The 17,738-nt window shown below is 54.6% G+C and overlaps 1 protein-coding gene across 8 annotated transcripts in view; it reads right to left on the minus strand.

Annotated features, from left to right (window-relative positions):
- Positions 1-187: 187 nt before the first annotated feature.
- The window catches only part of EXOC7 (exocyst complex component 7), a 20,755-nt gene continuing 3,204 nt past the window's right edge, over positions 188-17,738 (minus strand). Inside the window, exons 5-21 of one of the 8 annotated variants that reach the window (XM_017884734.1) lie at positions 14,846-15,068; positions 11,297-11,464; positions 7,992-8,084; positions 7,182-7,250; positions 6,024-6,169; positions 5,622-5,774; positions 5,314-5,412; positions 4,906-4,968; positions 4,506-4,572; positions 3,709-3,747; positions 2,927-2,992; positions 2,529-2,649; positions 2,172-2,267; positions 1,345-1,408; positions 1,076-1,117; positions 834-967; positions 188-578 (exon numbers count right to left, since the gene is read on the minus strand). In XM_017884734.1, coding sequence (XP_017740223.1) covers positions 476-578; positions 834-967; positions 1,076-1,117; positions 1,345-1,408; positions 2,172-2,267; positions 2,529-2,649; positions 2,927-2,992; positions 3,709-3,747; positions 4,506-4,572; positions 4,906-4,968; positions 5,314-5,412; positions 5,622-5,774; positions 6,024-6,169; positions 7,182-7,250; positions 7,992-8,084; positions 11,297-11,464; positions 14,846-15,068 — 1,746 coding nt within the window. In that variant the 3' untranslated portion in view covers positions 188-475. The remainder of the gene's footprint in view (positions 579-833; positions 968-1,075; positions 1,118-1,344; positions 1,409-2,171; positions 2,268-2,528; positions 2,650-2,926; positions 2,993-3,708; positions 3,748-4,505; positions 4,573-4,905; positions 4,969-5,313; positions 5,413-5,621; positions 5,775-6,023; positions 6,170-7,181; positions 7,251-7,991; positions 8,085-11,296; positions 11,465-14,845; positions 15,069-17,738) is intronic. The other 7 variants (XM_017884737.1, XM_017884736.1, XM_017884735.1 and 4 more) reach the window with 7 other exon arrangements.

The following is a 17,738-nucleotide window of genomic DNA, read 5'->3' on the forward strand; positions in this document are numbered from 1 at the left end:
AAAAAAAGAGAGGGGTCAATGCTGACTGCCTTTCCTCCAGGTGCTCTAGCTGCTTCTCTGAGCCCTACCACATCTCTGGGCTGTAGGGGAGTTCTCTGTCCCCCGCTCTGACCTAGGCTGGAGGTAGGGCCATTCTGCCCTGCTGCTCTTGGTACACATGGGACAGCAGTGGGCACAGGCCTCTGTCTTCCTTCTCTCCTTTCCTGTTTCAGAAGCCATCAGGGTCATAAAAGCCAAGGTGTGAAGGGACCCCAGGCTTCCCGAAGAGTGCTGGTTCAGCTGGGAACACGGGCTGTGGGGAAAAAGTGGAAACCAGGACTAGAGGGCTCAGGGACACGACTCCTGGATGGGGTGGTGGAGACAGGTCTCTGTCCCTAAGGACTTCGAGCTCACCCAACCCAGAGGCAAGTTAACACTGGTTTATCTGTCCAATGACATGCCAGTCTGGCGGAACCAGGCAGGGCTAGCAGGAGGCTCAGGCAGAGGTGTCGAAAAGGCGATCGATCATGTCGCCCACCTGCTCCACGCCGTACTTGATGTACTTCTCTGGGTTCTTGGTGAAGGGTACGCTGCCGAACCTGAGGGGGCACTGTGGTCAGGGGACGGAGGGCCACCCTCCTCAGCTCCACCCTCAGCCCAAGGCACACCTGACAGTCTCTTGGAAGGGGTGGCCCTGAATGATTCCCTGTCTGGCCCCGCCCCAAAGCCCAGGGCACTGGATCTGCTGCCTAAACCCACCACCCTTCTCCTTTTTCCCTTGAGGAAGAGGAGCTTATAGAGGCCCACTGGGGCTGTGGGCAGCACAGGCTAGGAGAGGGAAATGGAAGGCTCACTTCTGTAGAAAGGCCCCGTAGGTCTCCTTGACAATGGTCTTCTGGGCCTGGCGAATCCTGTCCCTCTGCTCTGTGTCTGGAATAGCCCAGGCCTTCTGGATTTTGCACAGTTCTTCGAGGCCATCATTGAAGCCCTGGCCACCAAAATGGTGAAAAAGGGAGTGACCCAGAGACAAATATTTTGGGTGTGTGTTGCCTCAACAGTAGCAGCAAGCAGTGGAGGGGAGAGGACCCCGACTCACCTTAAAACGTTCCTTGATAATCTGCCGCTCCTTGTCCCGGAGCTGGGAAGCCAGGAGAGATGGCAGAGAAAGCTCACTTTAGAGCCCAGTGGCCTGCCCCCACTCTTCCCCAAACACCCTTGGCCTGGGCCTCTCTCCTGTGTCCTCATGGACACATGCATCCTTTGCTCTCTGATCCCAGAGGGATGCTTGTCCACTTTTTCACCGAGACACGACTAAAAGTATCCCGTCTGCTAGACACCCCTTCCCACCCCAGGCCTTGAGCCCACCTTGACTCCCGGCTGGAACACAGGTAGATTCTTCTCTGCGATGTAATCGGTCACCTTTAACCAACTGCCAGACAGAAAGAGAAGTGTGAGGGCAGGGGCGGCCTGCCTCCGTGGTCTGGCTTGTTTCGTTTGCTAAATCTCTGGATCTACTTGGTGGGTGGTGGTAGGAAGGGATATGGGTCACAACTAAGCAAAACAACAGATTCTCTTCCTGGGAATAGAAAATCTTTAAACTGGTCACTTTCTGAGAAAACATAAAGAAACACTTGAGTGTTCGATAAATTGAACAAATACTATCAATTATACTTTACATCAATATCATGGCAAATTAAGATGGAGAAACATGAGAGAGAAAGGAGGGAAGGGCAGAAGAATGAGAAGGAAGAGGGAGACACATTCAAAGGGAAGAAACAAGGCCAGGAAGAAAGAGGACCAGAGAAGCAGAGGGATCCCCACAGACCAAGGCTCAGCCAAGTTCAAGTGCTCTCGTGACCTTGCTCTCTTCCTGGCAGGGGTAAACATTACCCACATCTCTGACAGCCAGCTCTTCAATCATTCTTCACCTTGACACTTGGCAGACTCCCCTCTAAAGTGGCCATAGTGGGCCCCTAGGAGCAGGTAGTGGTGGAGGAGGGGGGCTTCTCTCTCCAGCCCGTGAGTTTGATTAGAAACCAAGTGGAGGATTAGGGTCCAGAGGACAGGAGTTCCCCATGACCGACCCTGTGTCCTGAGGTGCTGAGAAGGAAGAGTGCGTGGTGGCAAGGGGCAGGGTGAGGGCTAAGACGGCTGGGGGCCCATGCAGGAGCAGGGCGGGCCCAGCCTCTCACCTGCGCTGGTAGGTCTGGATCTGCTGCTCAATGTGCTCCCGGTAGGAGCGCTCGGCAGTCTTCTGTGTCACTGCCACCAGCTGGATCAGTTCAGACCTGGGTGGGGGTAGGGGACAGAGGAGAGGGGGCAGGACTGGCTCCTCACGCCCAAAGACTGCAGCACCGCTGGGAGGGCCTCCCATTGCCCCCCAAATTCTACAAGCTCTACAGGAGCAGCACTCCCACCTTCCGGGTCCTGGGATGGAGGAGACTGAAGCACCCCCTCCCATCTCATCCACAAGAGAAGGAGCCCAGGGGGCAGGGGCTGGCACGGCTGCACAGCCGAGGGGCGCAGACTCGCTCCCTCAGGCCACTTACTTCTCCAGGGACTTGAGGATGTAATTGTAGTTGTTGTGAAGGAAGATGGCGCTCAGAGCTGGGTCCTCGTACACCTTGGACTTGCTCAGCAAGTTCAACTGTAGGTTGCCCAGTACTTTACCTGCACGGGGAAAAATGGGGCCACACCCATCATGGCAGTATGACCCAAACGACCCCATCCCGGGACCTGCTAACGCACTCCTATCCATCGCTCCTCGTCGCCTCAGGAGGCCTTAGCCCAGCTCCCCTCAGCCTCTGAACTAGAGGTCAGGTTGTGGTTCCAAAGGTCAGATGGCACTTAGGAGAGGGCCCTGGGAATAGCCAGAGAGCACAGACGGAAGGGAAAGGCAGGGCATGCAGGCGGCAGGGCTGCTGGTCTGCCCCGGGAGAACACTCACAGATATAGGTGCTTAGCAGCCGCTTGCTGAACTCGGAGCTGTAGCTGGTGGCCGAAGAGCTGGTCTCTGTGAGAGGAGAAGTCCTGTTCTTGCAGTGGCAGCAGCCAAGACCCTCAACGGCCCTTCCCCCATGCCATGCAGCAGTCTGAGGGGACACTGAGGTCCCCGGGCTTCCTCGGGCAGAGCCAGCTACCTGCTAAGCCACAGGGCGGCCCCTGCCACAGGAAGCACCGGCCCTGGATTTTCTGGAACCCAGAGCTGCCCTCTATGATGGGGTGGCATGGCTAAGGAGCAGGTCCATGTCAGCAGAGAAGCTGGCAGGACAAGAGTGAGATGCCAGCGCCCTGTCCCCTCCTGCCCCCACCCACACTGGGTGGTTTCTACAAGGCCCCCTTTTTCCTTTTGCCAACAGCAGAGTCTTAGAAAGGGCTCCTCACAGTCTCTGCACCTTCTCCCCTACATTCAAACATCCCCCTCTACCAGACCCTCCTGAACAGAGGAAGCTGCGGCCTGCAGTGTGGAAGGCCGAGTGGGGACAGCAAGGCAGGGAGGCCGGGTGAGCCTGCAGGGTGTATTCAGGGCTCTGGCCCCCGGCAGGTGCTGTGGATAAGCTCAGAGACAGAGTGGCCCTGAAGGGAGCAGAGAGAGTTGACAGCACCCTGAGAAAACTTATGTCCCCTCTGACTCGGGCTCCCCAGTAGGTCCTGAGAGTCAGTCCCCAGGGAACCTCACCCACCAAGCTTCAGAGGGACAGGAATGGGCTGCAGAACCGCACTGCTTACCTCGGGGGTCTAAAGGAATATTGTATGTGTCCCCAAGAACTACGGAGTGAAAGGCAGTGCACACAGAGGGGACGGGAGGAGAGACAAAGGAGGGAGAAAGATGCAAAGTGCAAAAAACAGGTTAGAAATGGCACGTCAACCCGAGTCAAGCAGACCTCTCCCCACGACAGCCAGAACACAGACAGCAAGACACAGCAGGCAGGACCCTCTGAGGACCAGGGAACGCTCTGTAAGTAGAGAGCTGGGAAACTGTAGGCTGGAGGCTGCCCATGGGCTCCCTGCCCCCAAAATGGGACGGAAAGAGAGGGCCCGGGGACCTCAGTGCTTGGAACGACCCAGAAAGGTGCTCTTGCTCACAGGCCGACCCTGAGCTCCAGTCCCAGGGCAGGGCCAGCAGGAAGACATCCAGCTAGCCCTGAGACACTTGCTACCCTCTGAAGGCCAGCTGAGCGAGCCTGATGAGGAGAGCAGGTAGACACAGAGAAGGATTCGGGAGGGGGGCAGGCGCAGAAAGGACACCTTCCAACCAGCCAGCACTGCTCCCAGAGTGAGGACACTGCTTCCAGGGCGAGGACGGTCAAAGGGGCTAAGGGAGGGGCTGGAGGTCCAGTGTCTGGTCTTGAAAGCTGCAGGCAAACCTCGCTCTCCTGATGCTCAGCCCCAGGGACCCTCTGCAGGGCACATCTCAACCCCTCCACAGACTGGAGACGCCTCCTCACTGCTCCCTGCCCTCTAACCCCATGTCTCCAGGCAAGCAGGGGAGTGGGGCAGGGGGCCCAGCTGGGAAGTGCCAGTACCTTGGGAGGCCAGCATGGCACCTGCCGTCTCCTGGAAGTCCAAAAGCTGCTGCAGGAAGAGGATGGCCTGGGTGGGAAGAAGACGGTGCAGAAGGGCAAGTGGCAGGCCCGGCCAACGGCCTCCCGCAGGGACCCCTCTGAGTGCCCAGAGCCAGCCCAGGGCTGGGATCCACCCAGCGAAGAGCGCGGCTGGAAACTTCATTTTCACTCTAGTCTACCAGGAAGGGCCCTGTCTGCTAGAGACACTAAGCACATCACTGTCCCTCCTGCCACCCAGGACCGCTCACAAAGGTGCGAGCAGCTCTGGGCCAGACTGGGTCCCTTCCACCAGTACTCTGCCCGGCGCTGGGCCTGGGTCCTCCTTCCTCCCCCCTTCCCGGTGTCCTCAGGCAGCACCCACATTGCTGGTGAGCTCGTGCACGGTGCCGTCCTTTGGCATGTTGTACTCCTTGTCTGGATCATTCTGTGGAAAAACAGCCTCTGGTTAACTGAAGCAGCCCCCGGCCCACCCCACGCCCCCATGCACCTGCTCATGGTGCCGCCTCCTAGCAGACGGGTGCTAGGACACCTCTCAGGCACAAAGGCTGAGCCAGGCCGGACCAAGGTGGAGAGGCCCTTCCCACCTCAGAGGGCTTGGAGGCCCCAGGAAGGAAAGGAAGGCACATGGGTGCTGACAGGCCAGCGGCGCAGCTGGCTTCCCCTGGGACAACCGGCCCTCTTGGAGGCCTGCTCTCTGAGAGTCCCCCAGGGCCAGGTCACTGTGGGTGCTGGGACGGGAGGGAGGGAGAAAGGGGAGGACGGCAGGGACCTTGATGTTGTCCGCGAAGTCTTCCAGCGCTTTGGCACCGATGGTCTCCATGGAGGTGATGAGGCCAGGCAGCTTGTTCTTGGTGCTGGCGGCCGTGCCCTGAGGAAGCACAAGGGAGTCCCAAGCTCTCCTCCAGTCACTCAGTGAGCATCTCATTCGCCCAGGGCCCTTCCTAAGCCGTCTCCATGCACCCTCAGAGCAGAGGTGTGGGACGGAGAATGCGGTTCTCCTAGGGAGGGATGGGGGCAGCCACACCAGGCAGCAGGATGCCTCCTGGCTGTGTTTTCGAGGGCCCCTCGTCCACATACCTGGAGCACCTGGTCAAACTCAGGCTTGGTCTGCTTGAGGTGCCGCAGGATGGGGAAGACGGTGAGCACCGTGGAGAAGTCGTGTCGCACGATGGCCTTCCGAGCAGCGGACACGATGTTCTCCCCTTCAAGCATCAGCCCATCCAGGGCATCCTGAGGGGGCAGGGAGACAGTTCAGGGAAGGGTGGGGTGGTGGGAGCTGGCTCCGGGCTGGTGGGGGATCCTTGTAGGGTATAGGGGGCCAGTGTGCAGGAAGCGGGGCGATGGGGAGGTGGTGAGCGTCCACCCAGGACCAGTCCACAGGGCACAAGGCGGTGGTGGTGGCTGGAGTGGAGGGCTGCAAGAGTCTGTGGTGACAGCTCTCGCTGGGGCTGGCTGCAGAGCCCCGGGGCAGCACGGGACCTGTATCAGGGAGTCGAAGGTCTTCTTCTGGTGGTGCTCGGGGATGATGTCTGCCAGCAACTGGTACTCGCTCTGCGCCAGCTTGACGAAGGCACTGACGCAGTGAATGTAGGCATCGGTCTCCACGTCTAGCATGTCATCTCTCCCTGGGGGACGACACAACTCTTGAGTTGCTGGTCTGGGGCCAGCCATACTTCTGGCTGGGGGAGGTGTGGGTCCCCCAGCTCCCGGACTGCACCCCAGACCGGCAGCGGATGGCGAAGAGGCTGACTGTTCTGGCAGAAAGCTGCAAGGGCACCAGCAGGCCCCGCCAGGTTCGAGGGGAACAATAGGAGCTGAGCGCAGCCTTTGTTCTGGCTTCATTCTCAGCTCTGCGCAGACAGTGGGATCAGACACCAGAGGCAGGAGGGTGATGGGCGGAAGGATAAGGAGGGAAGATCCCTGAATCAACATCCTGGATAAGGCAGTTTGACCCCAGGACTGAGGATTCTGAGTTGTACCTGAAAGAGGGCAGCCCAGGGTGGGCAGGTGGCTGTGCCACCTCAAGGAGGCTGGCACTGGGGTCATCCATGTGGGCAAATGTGGGGCCTGCGAAGGAAGTGACCAGCCCAGCCAGGGCTTCTGGAAGGCCTAAGAGGGTGGTAGGCTGCAGCCTCTGAGGCTGGCTGGCATGGGGTCAAAATCTGAGAAGAGGCTGGTAAGTCCCAGAGAGGAGGGGTTGCCAGCTGCCCCAGGAGGAGGCCAGATCCTATTACTGGAGGCCACAGCGGGGGCACCTGTGGACAAAACCAGTGGCAGAACTGCCTGGTCTTATGTGCCAAGGGATGGGCTCCGAGGGGATCAGAGCTCTGAGTTGTTGCAGGAGGCAGACGTCAGGGCTCCCTGCCCTCAAGGGAGCCACCTTCCCTCTCTGCCTGCTTTCTGAGTAGCAGCGGCTTCTCCCCTTGGCCCAGGCCTGAGAGCCAGGCACGCACTCCCATCTGGAGAGAGGCAAGGAGACCTAGGCCCAAAAGAGAGAGAGTGGAGAGAGAGGCACATAGGCCCGGCCCATCCTCAGAGCAGAGTGGGCCTGGCTGGGCCAGACAGGAGCAGGCCATCCGGGGACCGCTGCGAAGGCAGTGTCAGCAGCTGACCCTCGGGTTGGGCTGCAGTACTCACCGGCCAGTGGCCCGTGCTTGTCGTTCAAGGCCTCGGACAGGTGCTTAACTCGGAAATCATGCTCGTGACCTGGCGAGATGTTGGCCGCATAAACACAAGCAGTGTTTAACCAGGGGCCAGGCAGGCCGCCCCTTGGGGTATAGGGAAGAAGCCCTTCATCTCCAGTAGGGGAATGTCAGATGGGGATGGGCAAGGGGGCATCGGAGAGGGCTCTGAGCCCCTCCTCTACCTCAAGCCACCTTGGGAACAGCCATTTCAAGCCTGACTTCAGTGAGCACCCAGGACCGTCCTTAGCTGCTCATTTCCCCAAGTCTGGAGGCCCAGGGAAAGCGGAGAAGGACCAAGGAGGGGCTGAAGAGCTGATGCTTGGCCCCAGGGGGGTTCCCCACCTCGCTGTATTTGCACAAAGCCCCAGTTTGCCTGTCCCCTGCTGCACACACTCCCCTTTCTGAAGAGGGGAAGGCCAGGAGGCCTTGGCCAGCTGGGGCTGCCACTGCGGGTCTGAGCGTGAAAGGCTGCCCCAGACAAAGAGCTTTCTCTGAGTTCAGACAGGAGACAAGGACAGAGACAGGGGAGGGAGGAGGGAGCCCCAGGGAGGGCAGAGCTGCCATCAGCCAGAGAGGACCAGGCCGAGGGCCGCGAAACTGTCCCTGCACCCGCTGAAGCCCAAGGGGCGTTGGGGACCTGCCGTTCCCACCCTGCTCCCCTCAGGGTTTCTCCCGAGGCCCTCCTGGGGGAGGCTCTGCCCTGCCAAGTGCGTGGACACACAGTGGAGGAGGAAGGGACAGGAGGGGAACACAGGGTGATTACCTTCCAGAGGAATGAGGTTAGAGCCCCCCTTTTTCCCATCTAGACCATGCTGGGAATACTGTTTCAGAAGGTTCTGAGCCTTACGGATCGTCCCTGTCACCAGAGCCACACAGAGAGGAGATAAGAAGACCTAGGAAATGAGTGAGAGAAAACAGCAGCGGCCTCCACCTGCCCCCAGGCCCCGCACCCAGCCCCCAACAGTGAGCAGGCCCTTCCCTGGGACCACCGGAGACCCTGGGGACAAGGGTGAAGGAAAAGAATCATTTCCTTCTCCAAATGGAGCCTTGATTCTACTACTAACCCTCCTTGTTCTGGATTTCAGTTCATTTCTGAAAGGACAGAGGGTAATGAAGATGGAACAAGATCCACCAGAAGTCAAAAATATGGAGTGGCATTGCAGTCAGAACAGGCGAGGGCTCAGGTTGGAGGAGCCAGTGACAAAGCTCGCACACCGAGAGGGCACAACCAGGGTGGCAGAGCTTGGGGGTGCCCTGAAGCCAGCAGGCCCCCAGACCAGCCCCAAACTCCAGGCAGAGTTCTCCGAGCACGTTCAGTGTTGGGACGTACGCCAAACAGCAGCCAGCAGGAAGCCACCCTGACTGAACTTCCAGGGAGCACTGTGCCCAAGGAGGACAGCTCAGAGACCCAGAGACAGCCTAGCCCCACACATTAGAGTTCCCCAAACAACCAAAGGGACAAGAAAAAATCCAAAAGTCAGGAAGGGGTTAACAGAAGCCACCACACAGAGAGCCTGGAGGGTATGCGCGAAAGGAAAGGGCACATGCTCTTGGCATGGGGGAAAAAAAACAACAGTTAGTATCACAAGTGAAAACAATGAGAACAAAATGGTAGCGCCCACAGCCACCTGAGTCAGCCTCTTTTATGGGAATGAGATATCTTGGGCCAGAAAACGTGGGGAAATAAACTCGCATCTCAAGTAGATAAGTGCAGCTGCCTTGTTAACAAAATGTATGGGGGCAGGAAGGCACCCGGGCTGCCCCCCACCCTCCTACTGTCTATCTGAGCACAGTGAGGCTGCTGTGTCCTGGCAGCTCCCCAGAAAGCTGAGGGAGAAAGGGGCAATGTCTGGAGGCTCATTGCTTACACCTGCACTGCACTGCACCGCACTGCACCACATCACAATTAGCTTTTTGTTTTTGTTTTTTTTTGAGACAGAGTCTCGCTGGGTTGCCCAGGCTGGAGTGCAATGGCACAATCTCGGCTCACTGCAACCTTCACCTCCTGGTTTCAAGCAATTCTCCTGCCTCAGCCTCCTGAGTAGTTGCGTTATAGGCGTGCACAACCGTACCCAGCTAATTTTTTTTCTATTTTTAGTGGAGACGGGGTTTCACCATGTTGGCCAGGCTGGTCTTGAACTCCTGACCTCAGGTGATCCACCTGCCTCGGCCTCCCGAAGTGTTGGGATTACAGGCGTGAACCACCATACTCGGCCCATAATTATCTCCTAATAACCAAGTCCCGCGGCCTGGCTCACATCTGCCTTGCTCGTGCTCTCCCCTTCAGCGAGCGAGGCTCACTAATGGGTGAATCAGATTCCCGCCCCACGACCCACCAGGAGCAGCCGGAGCTGCCGCAGACGCAGGTGCACACCGGCAGGATGTGGGTCGGGGATGCAGATCTGGCAGCCGCCAAACCCGTCAGGCGCCCAATTACCTCCAGGGATGCTGAGGTCAGTGCTTCACCACCTGGGAGGCCTCTCCGCCCCTCTCCTCAGAAGTGGGAACCGATGTCAACGGAGCCTGACTCCCTAGAGCCTGACATGGGTCCTGAGCCCACCAGCTCCTGACAACTCGGAAACCCCACAGCCGGAGAGTTTTCCTCTTGTGTCCCTGGGCCAAGGACGGATGCAGTCCACTATGAGCCACCTGAGATCAAATAACTCCTGCCTGAAAGGCCAGGTGGCTGCATGGCCAGCGGGCACTCTTAGGGCAGTGCAAAGAGGGCTCTGGGGCTTCCAGGGGGCCTGTCAGGGAACCAGGCAGAAGAGGAAGCGAGCAGAGACTGGCTGGGGCCCAAGTATCCTCGCAGCCTCACAGAGACAGCCACTCCCCACCACACAGAAGGTACAGAGCTGCTCCATCCGCTGTGCAGGCAGCTGCGCCCACAGGCTGGGCTGGCAGTCCCCATTTGCAGCAAGTTTTGGCTGCGTGGGCAGGACATCCACACTGGAGGGAGAAGGCCCCAGGCACCAGCTCCCTAATGCTCTACTCCCTGAGGGCAGCCCCTACTCTGCCTGTTTCTCTAAACCCTAAACAAAGGCCTGGAGGGGAGCGGGTGCTCTTGTGGAACAGACACCTCGCTCTCTGAGGGGCATGGGCAGGTAGGGACTGGAGAAACCAAGGGTGTAAGTAAGCTCTACCTAAAGCCTGTTGTCATAAGCAGGTCCCACAGGCCACACCTAGGGCATGTGCCTGCAGCAGCAGTTGGACAGGGGGCCAGCCTGGGTGGGAGCAGCCCTGGCTTCTCCAGCTTTCTCTTCCAGAGCAATCTCAGCAGCCCCACCCCAGAACATCCCAGCATGTCATCGAGTTGTGGGCAGCATCTCTCAGTGGCCAGAGACAGCCGGGCTTGCCAAGCTGTGGCTGGCAGAGACACTTTACCTGGAGCACAGACTACAAGGGACATGATGCCAGGGAGAAAGAACAGACAGATGACGAGATGTTCACCCAGGACAGCGACACCCACCGGCCCAGGCCTCTCATCATGGTGCCCCTTTCCACAAGGCACTGACTCGCACTGGAGCCCAAAGCCAGTTTAAGTTCTTCTGAGAAGACGCTCTGGGGTTTCTTTCCTTTTTGGATTGACTGGGAAAGTGAAATTCTCCCCATCCAGCTCTCAGCTACACATCACTTCAGGTCACCTTGCCTTTCTGGAAGGTGAAGGCTGGAGCACCTATCCCTTCGCTATCCCAGCGTCCCGGATGCAGCAGTGTGCCTGGTCTCCTGACAGGGTGATGTGTGTGTGAGGCACGAGGCCTAGGCAGGGGCTCGGCCCTAGAAGCCTCTGCCGCCTGCCTCAGGCAGGATTCACTGAGCACCTGTGTTACTCCCTCACTCCAAAGAAGCTGTGTAACCCCCAGGCTCTGCTGGCTGGAAGGGTCTTGCTCTGGGGCGGCCTCACTGGCTGGGCAGACACTTGCTTTCTGTCCTGTGTACCCACAGTCAGGGTTACCATAACAACAAGCTCTAGAGGGGTCTGACGCTGTGAACGCTAGACTGGATGAAAGCAGTGCAGTTCCAGTCAGCCTCTGGCTGTTGCAGAGATGGGCCAGGATGGGGGCTTACCTGGCCGCTTGACTGGCTTCTTGGTAGGTGTGTCTTTCCTCTTGTTGGGGATAGCAGGGGAGTAGGGAACCCCAGAGGAAGAACTGCTCTTATGGAAATGCTCCTTCAGGCCCTTGATGGAGCGGTCCAGCTGGCTGGAGCGTATCTGGTAGTAGACGTTCATGAAATCTGAGGAGATACAGAGCGATAGAGATATGGCTGCCAGGCCCTGCCTCTGCCTTGCAGACCCACCATGTCTACCTGTCAACCCTTCTTAGCATCTGCTGTCTGCTCTGGGTCACAAGCCACCCATATCTTGTCCCAAATCAGGCAAAGTATTTTTTTTTTTTTTTGAGACAGGGTCTTGCTCTGTTGTCCAGGCTGCAGTGCAGTGGCACGATGTCAGCTCACTGCAGGCTCGACCTCCTAGGCTCAAGTAATCTGCCCACTTCAGCCTCCCAGAGTGCTGGGATGACAGGCGTGAGTCACCACGCCCGGCCAGGCAGTCTTAAAAGAGAAAAACACCCTCCGATAGAACGGATAATTCGTTGTAATTTTTTTTTTTTTTTTAGGTAAGGTCTTACTCTGTCGCCCAGGCTGGAGTGCAGTGGTGTGATAGCTCACTGCAACCTCTGCCTCCCAGGCTCAACCAATTCTCTTGCCTCAGCCTTGAGTGGCTGGGATTAAAGGCACGCGCCACTTCCGCCCAGCTAATTTTTATATTTTTAGTAGAGATGGGGTTTCACCATGTTGGCAAGGCTGGTCTTGAACTCCTGATCTCAAACGATTCACCAGCGTTGGCTCCCAAAGTGCTGGGATTACAGGCATGAGCCACCACGCCCAGCCCTAGCTGTAAGTTTTTTTTTTTTTTTTTTTTGAGACAGAGTTTCATTTTTGTCGCCCAGGCTGGAATGCAATGGCACGATCTTGGCTCACTGCGACCTCTGCCTCCCAGGTTTAAGCGATTCTCCTGCCTCAGCCTCCCAAGTAGCTGGGATTATTACAGGTGGCCGCCACCACACCCAGCTAATTTTTTTGTATTTTTAGTAGAGATGAGGTTTCATCATGTTGGCCACGCTGGTCTTGAACTCATGACCTCAAATGATCCACCGGCCTCGGCCTCCCAAAGTGCTGGGATTACAGGCATGAGCCACCGCGCCCAGCCCTAGTTATTAAGTTTTAATGTACTTTATTTATTTATTTATTTATTTTTATTTTTTATTTTTATTTTTTTTGAGACGGAGGTCTGCTCTGTTGCCCAGGTGGAGTGCAGTGGCCGGATCTCAGCTCACTGCAAGCTCCGCCTCCCAGGTTTAGCCATTCCCTGCCTCAGCCTCCTGAGTAGCTGGGACTACAGGCGCCCGCACCGCATCGCCCGGCTAGCTTTTTGATTTTTTAGTAGAGACGGGGTTTCACCATGTTAGCCCAGGATGGTCTAATCTCCTGGACCTCGTGATCCGCCGTCTCGGCTCCCAAAGTGCTGGGATGACAGGCTTGAGCCACCGCACCCGGCCTCTTTTTTTTTTTTTTTTAAATAAAAAAACAAAGTTAATATCCAGATTCAACTTGGTAAGGGGTCAAAGAACATGAGCTCTATAGGAAGCAAACAGACAACAAATGTTAGTGGATGAAAAACACACATCTTTAGCCATTAATAAAGTACACATTTAAAAAATTAGAGCACTGTGATAGTCCTATCAGATAGCAAAACAAAAATGAATGAAGAGGCCGGGCGCGGTGGCTCAAGCCTGTAATCCCAGCACTTTGGGAGGCCGAGACGGGCGGATCACCAGGTCAGGAGATCGAGACCATCCTGGCTAACACAGTGAAACCCCATCTCTACTAAAAAATACAAAAAAAACTAGCCGGGCAAGATGGCGGGCGCCCGTAGTCCCAGCTACTCGGGAGGCTGAGGCAGGAGAATGGCGTAAACCCGGGAAGCGGAGCTTGCAGTGAGCTGAGATCCGGCCACTGCACTCCAGCCTGGGGTCAGAGCGAGACTCCGTCTCAAAAAAAAAAAAAAAAGAAAAAGAAAAAAAATGAATGAAGAACAAATGGCCATGGAACTGTCGATGAGTCCATCGACTGGCCTGATCTATTTGGAGAGGAGCTAGTGATGGCAAGAAGGTTACAAGTATCTTCAGACACTTACACCTAATCCCTGCACCCTTGAGAATAAACAAAAATTAGCTGGGCATGGTGGCGGGCACCTGTAATCCCAGCTACTTGGGAGGCTAAGGCAGAATTGCTTGAACCCAGGAGGCAGAGGTTGTGGTGAGTAAGGATCATGCCACTGCACTCTAGCCTGGGTGACAGTGCGAGACTCCGTCTCAAAAAAAAAAAAAGTGCAATACTGGATATCTATTGGAGTTGAAGTTTTATTTTCTTTCTTTCTTTCTTTTTGAGATGGAGTTTTGCTCTTGTTGTCCAGGCTGGAGTGCAATGGCATGATCTCAGCTCACCGTAACCTCCTGGGTTCAAGAGATTCTCTTGCCTCAGCCTCCCGAGTAGCTGGGATTACAGGCCACCACGCCCAGCTAATTTTGTATTTTTAGTAGAGACGGGGTTTCTCTGTGTTGGTCAGGCTGGTCTCGAACTTCTGACCTCAGGTGATCCACCCGCGTAGGCCTCCCAAAGTGCTGGGATTACAGGCGTGAGCCACTGCACCCAGCTTTCTTTCTTTGAGACAAGAGTCTCACTCTGTCACCCAGATTGGAGTGCAGTGGTGTGATCTCAGCTCACTGCAACCTCCAGCTCCCAGGCTCAAGTCATTCCCCCCACCTCAGCCTCCCAAGTAGCTGGGACTGCCGGCATGTGTCACCACACCCAGCTAATTTTTATATTTTTTGTAGAGACAGGGTTTTGCCATGTTGGCCAGGTCTTGAACTCCTGAGCTGAAGCGATCCCCCCACCTCAGCCTCCCAAAGTGTTAGGATTACAGGCGTAGCCACCACACCTGGCATAAATAAACATTAACAGTGCTCATCTTTGGGTTATGTAATGGAGGTATCGCGGAAGTGGAAGATGGACTTTTACTTTTCACCCACGGCTTTCTGTACCATTTGAAAATTTTACAACTAAGCAAAAAAGGCAAATGAACATAAAAATCAAGACAAGAAAAGTTTGAATTTGCCTAGATTCACAGCTTGATATATAAGTCATAGAATGGTTGCTTATATTGGTTCCAGTTAAACATCCTTTTATCAAAAAAACGACAACAAGTGGATTAAAGAATAAAGGCGGCCGGGCACGGTGGCTCATGTCTGTAATTCCAGCACTTTGGGAAGCTGAGGTGGGTGGATCGCCTGAGGTCAGAAGTTCAAGACCAGCCTGGCCAACATGGCAAAACCCCATCTCTACTAACAATACAAAACTTAGCCAGGTGTGGTGGCGTGCGCCAGTAATCCCAGCTACTCAGGAGGCTGAGGCAGGAGAATCCCTGGAACCCGGGGTTGCAGAGGCTGCAGCAAGCCGAGATTGCACCATTGCACTCCAGCCTGGGCAACAGAGCAAGACTCCATCTCAAAAAAAAAAAAAAAAAAAACTCAGTCTGTCTCCAGTGGCTCTTACCTTGGTTGCGGCCGTACTCCACCAGCCAGCGGGAAATGCGAATGACATCCTGGAGCACACTCTCGGGCAGGTGCTCCAGGGTCACGTCCTCTTGGGCCTCCAGATCATCGTCACCACTGATCAGATCCAAGATGAGCACGGGTGAGACAACCTTACTGTGCCGTGACATCAGGCTGCGGAATTCAGACTCCAGGGCATCCTTCCCGCGCTCAAAGAGCAGTTTCTGCAGGGACAACAGAAGGAAGCAGGTGCCTGCTGCTTCAGTGTTCTGCCAGTCCTGGCCTTCCCCTGCCCGTGCCAGCTTGGTCTTCCTAACTCAGGGCCTCTGCCCTTTTCTGCCCTGATACCCGTTTTTTTTTTTTTTTTTTTTTTTTTTTGAGACAGAGTCTCACTCTGTCGCCAGGCTGGAGTAGTGCAGTGATACAATCTTGGCTCACTGCAACCTCCAACTCCCTGGTTCAAGCAATTCTCCTGCCTTAGCCTCCCAAGTAGCTGGGATTACAGGCACGTGCCACCACACCCAGCTAATTTTTGTATTTTTAGTAGAGATGGGGTTTCACCATGTTGGCCAGGATGGTCTTGATCTCCTGACCTCAGGTGATCCACCTGCCTCAGACTTCCAAAGTGCTGGGATTACAGGCATGAGCCACCGCACCTGGCCTGCCCTAATATCCTTTAACCCAAAGAAGAAATGTCGGGAAGCGGCCTTGGTGACTCCTTTACTTCATGTTCTCTCAAAATCTGTGTTTACAGGTAAAAACCAGGGTTTTACAAGAAGTGGGTGCTTAATAAATACTGGCTGATTATTTTCTCACTGCACCGTTAATGTGTCTTCTTGTTAGTGGGGGGTTTGCAAAAAGAATAAATAAATAAATTGAACAGTATCAAATTGAAAACTTCTGTGCTGCAAATGATACCATCAACAAAGTGAGGATAACCCACAGAATGAGAGAAAATATTTGTAAACCACGTATCTGATAAAAGACAGGTATCCCAAACATAGAAGAGAACGAATCTGTCCACACGATGACGTGTATAAAAGGGTTTATAAAAAGGGTTTATAGCAGCATTATTCACAAGAGACAAAAACTGGAAACAACCCAGTGTCCATCAAAGGATAAAAGGCTAAAGAAAATGTGGCCTGGCCGGGCGCGGTGGCTCACGCCTGGAATCCCAGCACTTTGGGAGGCCGAGGCAAGCGGATCACCTGAGGTCAGGAGTTCAAGACCAGCCTAGCCAAATGGTGAAACCCTGTCTCTACTAAAAATATAAAAAATTAGCTGGGTGTGGTGGCGGGTGCCTGCAATCCCAGCTACTCAGGAGACTGGGATAGGAGAATCGCTTGATCCCAGGAGGCAGAGGTTGCAATGAGTCAAGATTGCGCTATTACACTCCAGCCTTGGCAACAAGCGCATTAACTCCATCTCAAAAAAAAAAAAAAAAAAAGAAAGAAACTGTGGTCTATCCACAAAAAGGAATAGCATATGCAAGAAAAATAAATGAAGTAATGATACGTGCTATAGCATGGACTGATCTTGAAAGCATCATGCTAAGTGAAAGAGGCCAGCACAAAAGGCCATGTATTATAAGATACCATTTATATCAGAAATTTAGAATAGGCAAATCCATAAAGACAGAAAATAGATTTGTGATTTCCAGAGGCCAAGCCACTATCTTGCTCTGATGATCTAATGACCCCAAAATTTAAACACAAAGATACAACGAAGGCAGGTACAGTGGCTAATGCCCGTAATCCCTCCCAACACTTTGAGAGGCCAAGGTGGGAGGATCACCTGAGGACAGTAGTTTGAGACCAGCCTGAGCAACACAGGAGACCTCATCTCTACCAAAAAATTTAAAACTTAGCTGGGCACGGTGGCACATGCCTGTGGGCCCAGCTACTCGGAAGGCTGAGGCGGGAGGATTGCCTGAGCCCAGGAGTTTGAGGCTACAGTAGCTGTGGTTGTGCCACTGCAGTCTGGCCTAGATGACATAGCCAGATCCTGTCTCTTAAAAAAAAATTAAAAATATATAATGCAAAAAAGATCACATAGATTCAAGTTCCTAGAGTAGATTCACAGAAACAGAAAGTGGAATGGTGGTTACCAGAAGACAGAGGAAGGGAGAATGGGAAGTTAGTGTTTGATGGGAGTGGAGTTTCACTTGAGGAAGATGAACATATTTGTGGAGATAATAATGGTGATGGCTACACAACATTGTGAATGGACTTAATGCCACTGTTAACTTAGAGTTAAAATAGTATATTTTGGCCGGGTGCGGTGGCTCACACCTGTAATTTCAGCACTTTGGAAGCCAAGGCAGGCGGATCACCTGAGGTCAGGAGTTCGTGACCAGCCTGGCTAACACGGTGAAACCCCGTTTCTACTAAAACTACAAAAAAAAAAAAAAAAAATTAGGCGGGAGTGGTGGCACACGCCTGTAATCCCAGCTACTCAGGAGGCTGAAGCAGGAGAATCGCCTGGGAGATCGCACCATTGCACTCCAGCTTGGGCAACAAGAGCAAAACTCCATCTCAAAAAAAAAAAAAAATTTATATTATGTATTTTAACCAAAATAAAGAAACAACAAATGCATTTATAAAAATCAAGCGTGGCTGGGTGCAATGGCTCATGCCTGTAATCCCAGGCCAAGGCGGGGGATCATCTGAGGTCAGGAGTTTGAGACCAGCCTGGCCAACATGGCGAAACCCCATCTCCACTAAAAATACAAAAATTAGCCGGGTGTGGTGGCGGGCGCCTGTAATCCCAGCTACTCCGGAGGCTCAGGCAGGAGAATGGCATGGACCCGGGAGCAGAAGTTGCAGTGAATTGAGCACTGAACTTCAGCCTGGGTGACAGAGCAAGACTCTGTCTCAGGAGGAAAAAAAAAAAAA

The sequence above is a fragment of the Rhinopithecus bieti genome, unplaced genomic scaffold, assembly GCF_001698545.2.
Source record: "Rhinopithecus bieti isolate Rb0 unplaced genomic scaffold, ASM169854v2 scaffold_13400, whole genome shotgun sequence".
NCBI classification, from domain to species: domain Eukaryota; kingdom Metazoa; phylum Chordata; class Mammalia; order Primates; family Cercopithecidae; genus Rhinopithecus; species Rhinopithecus bieti.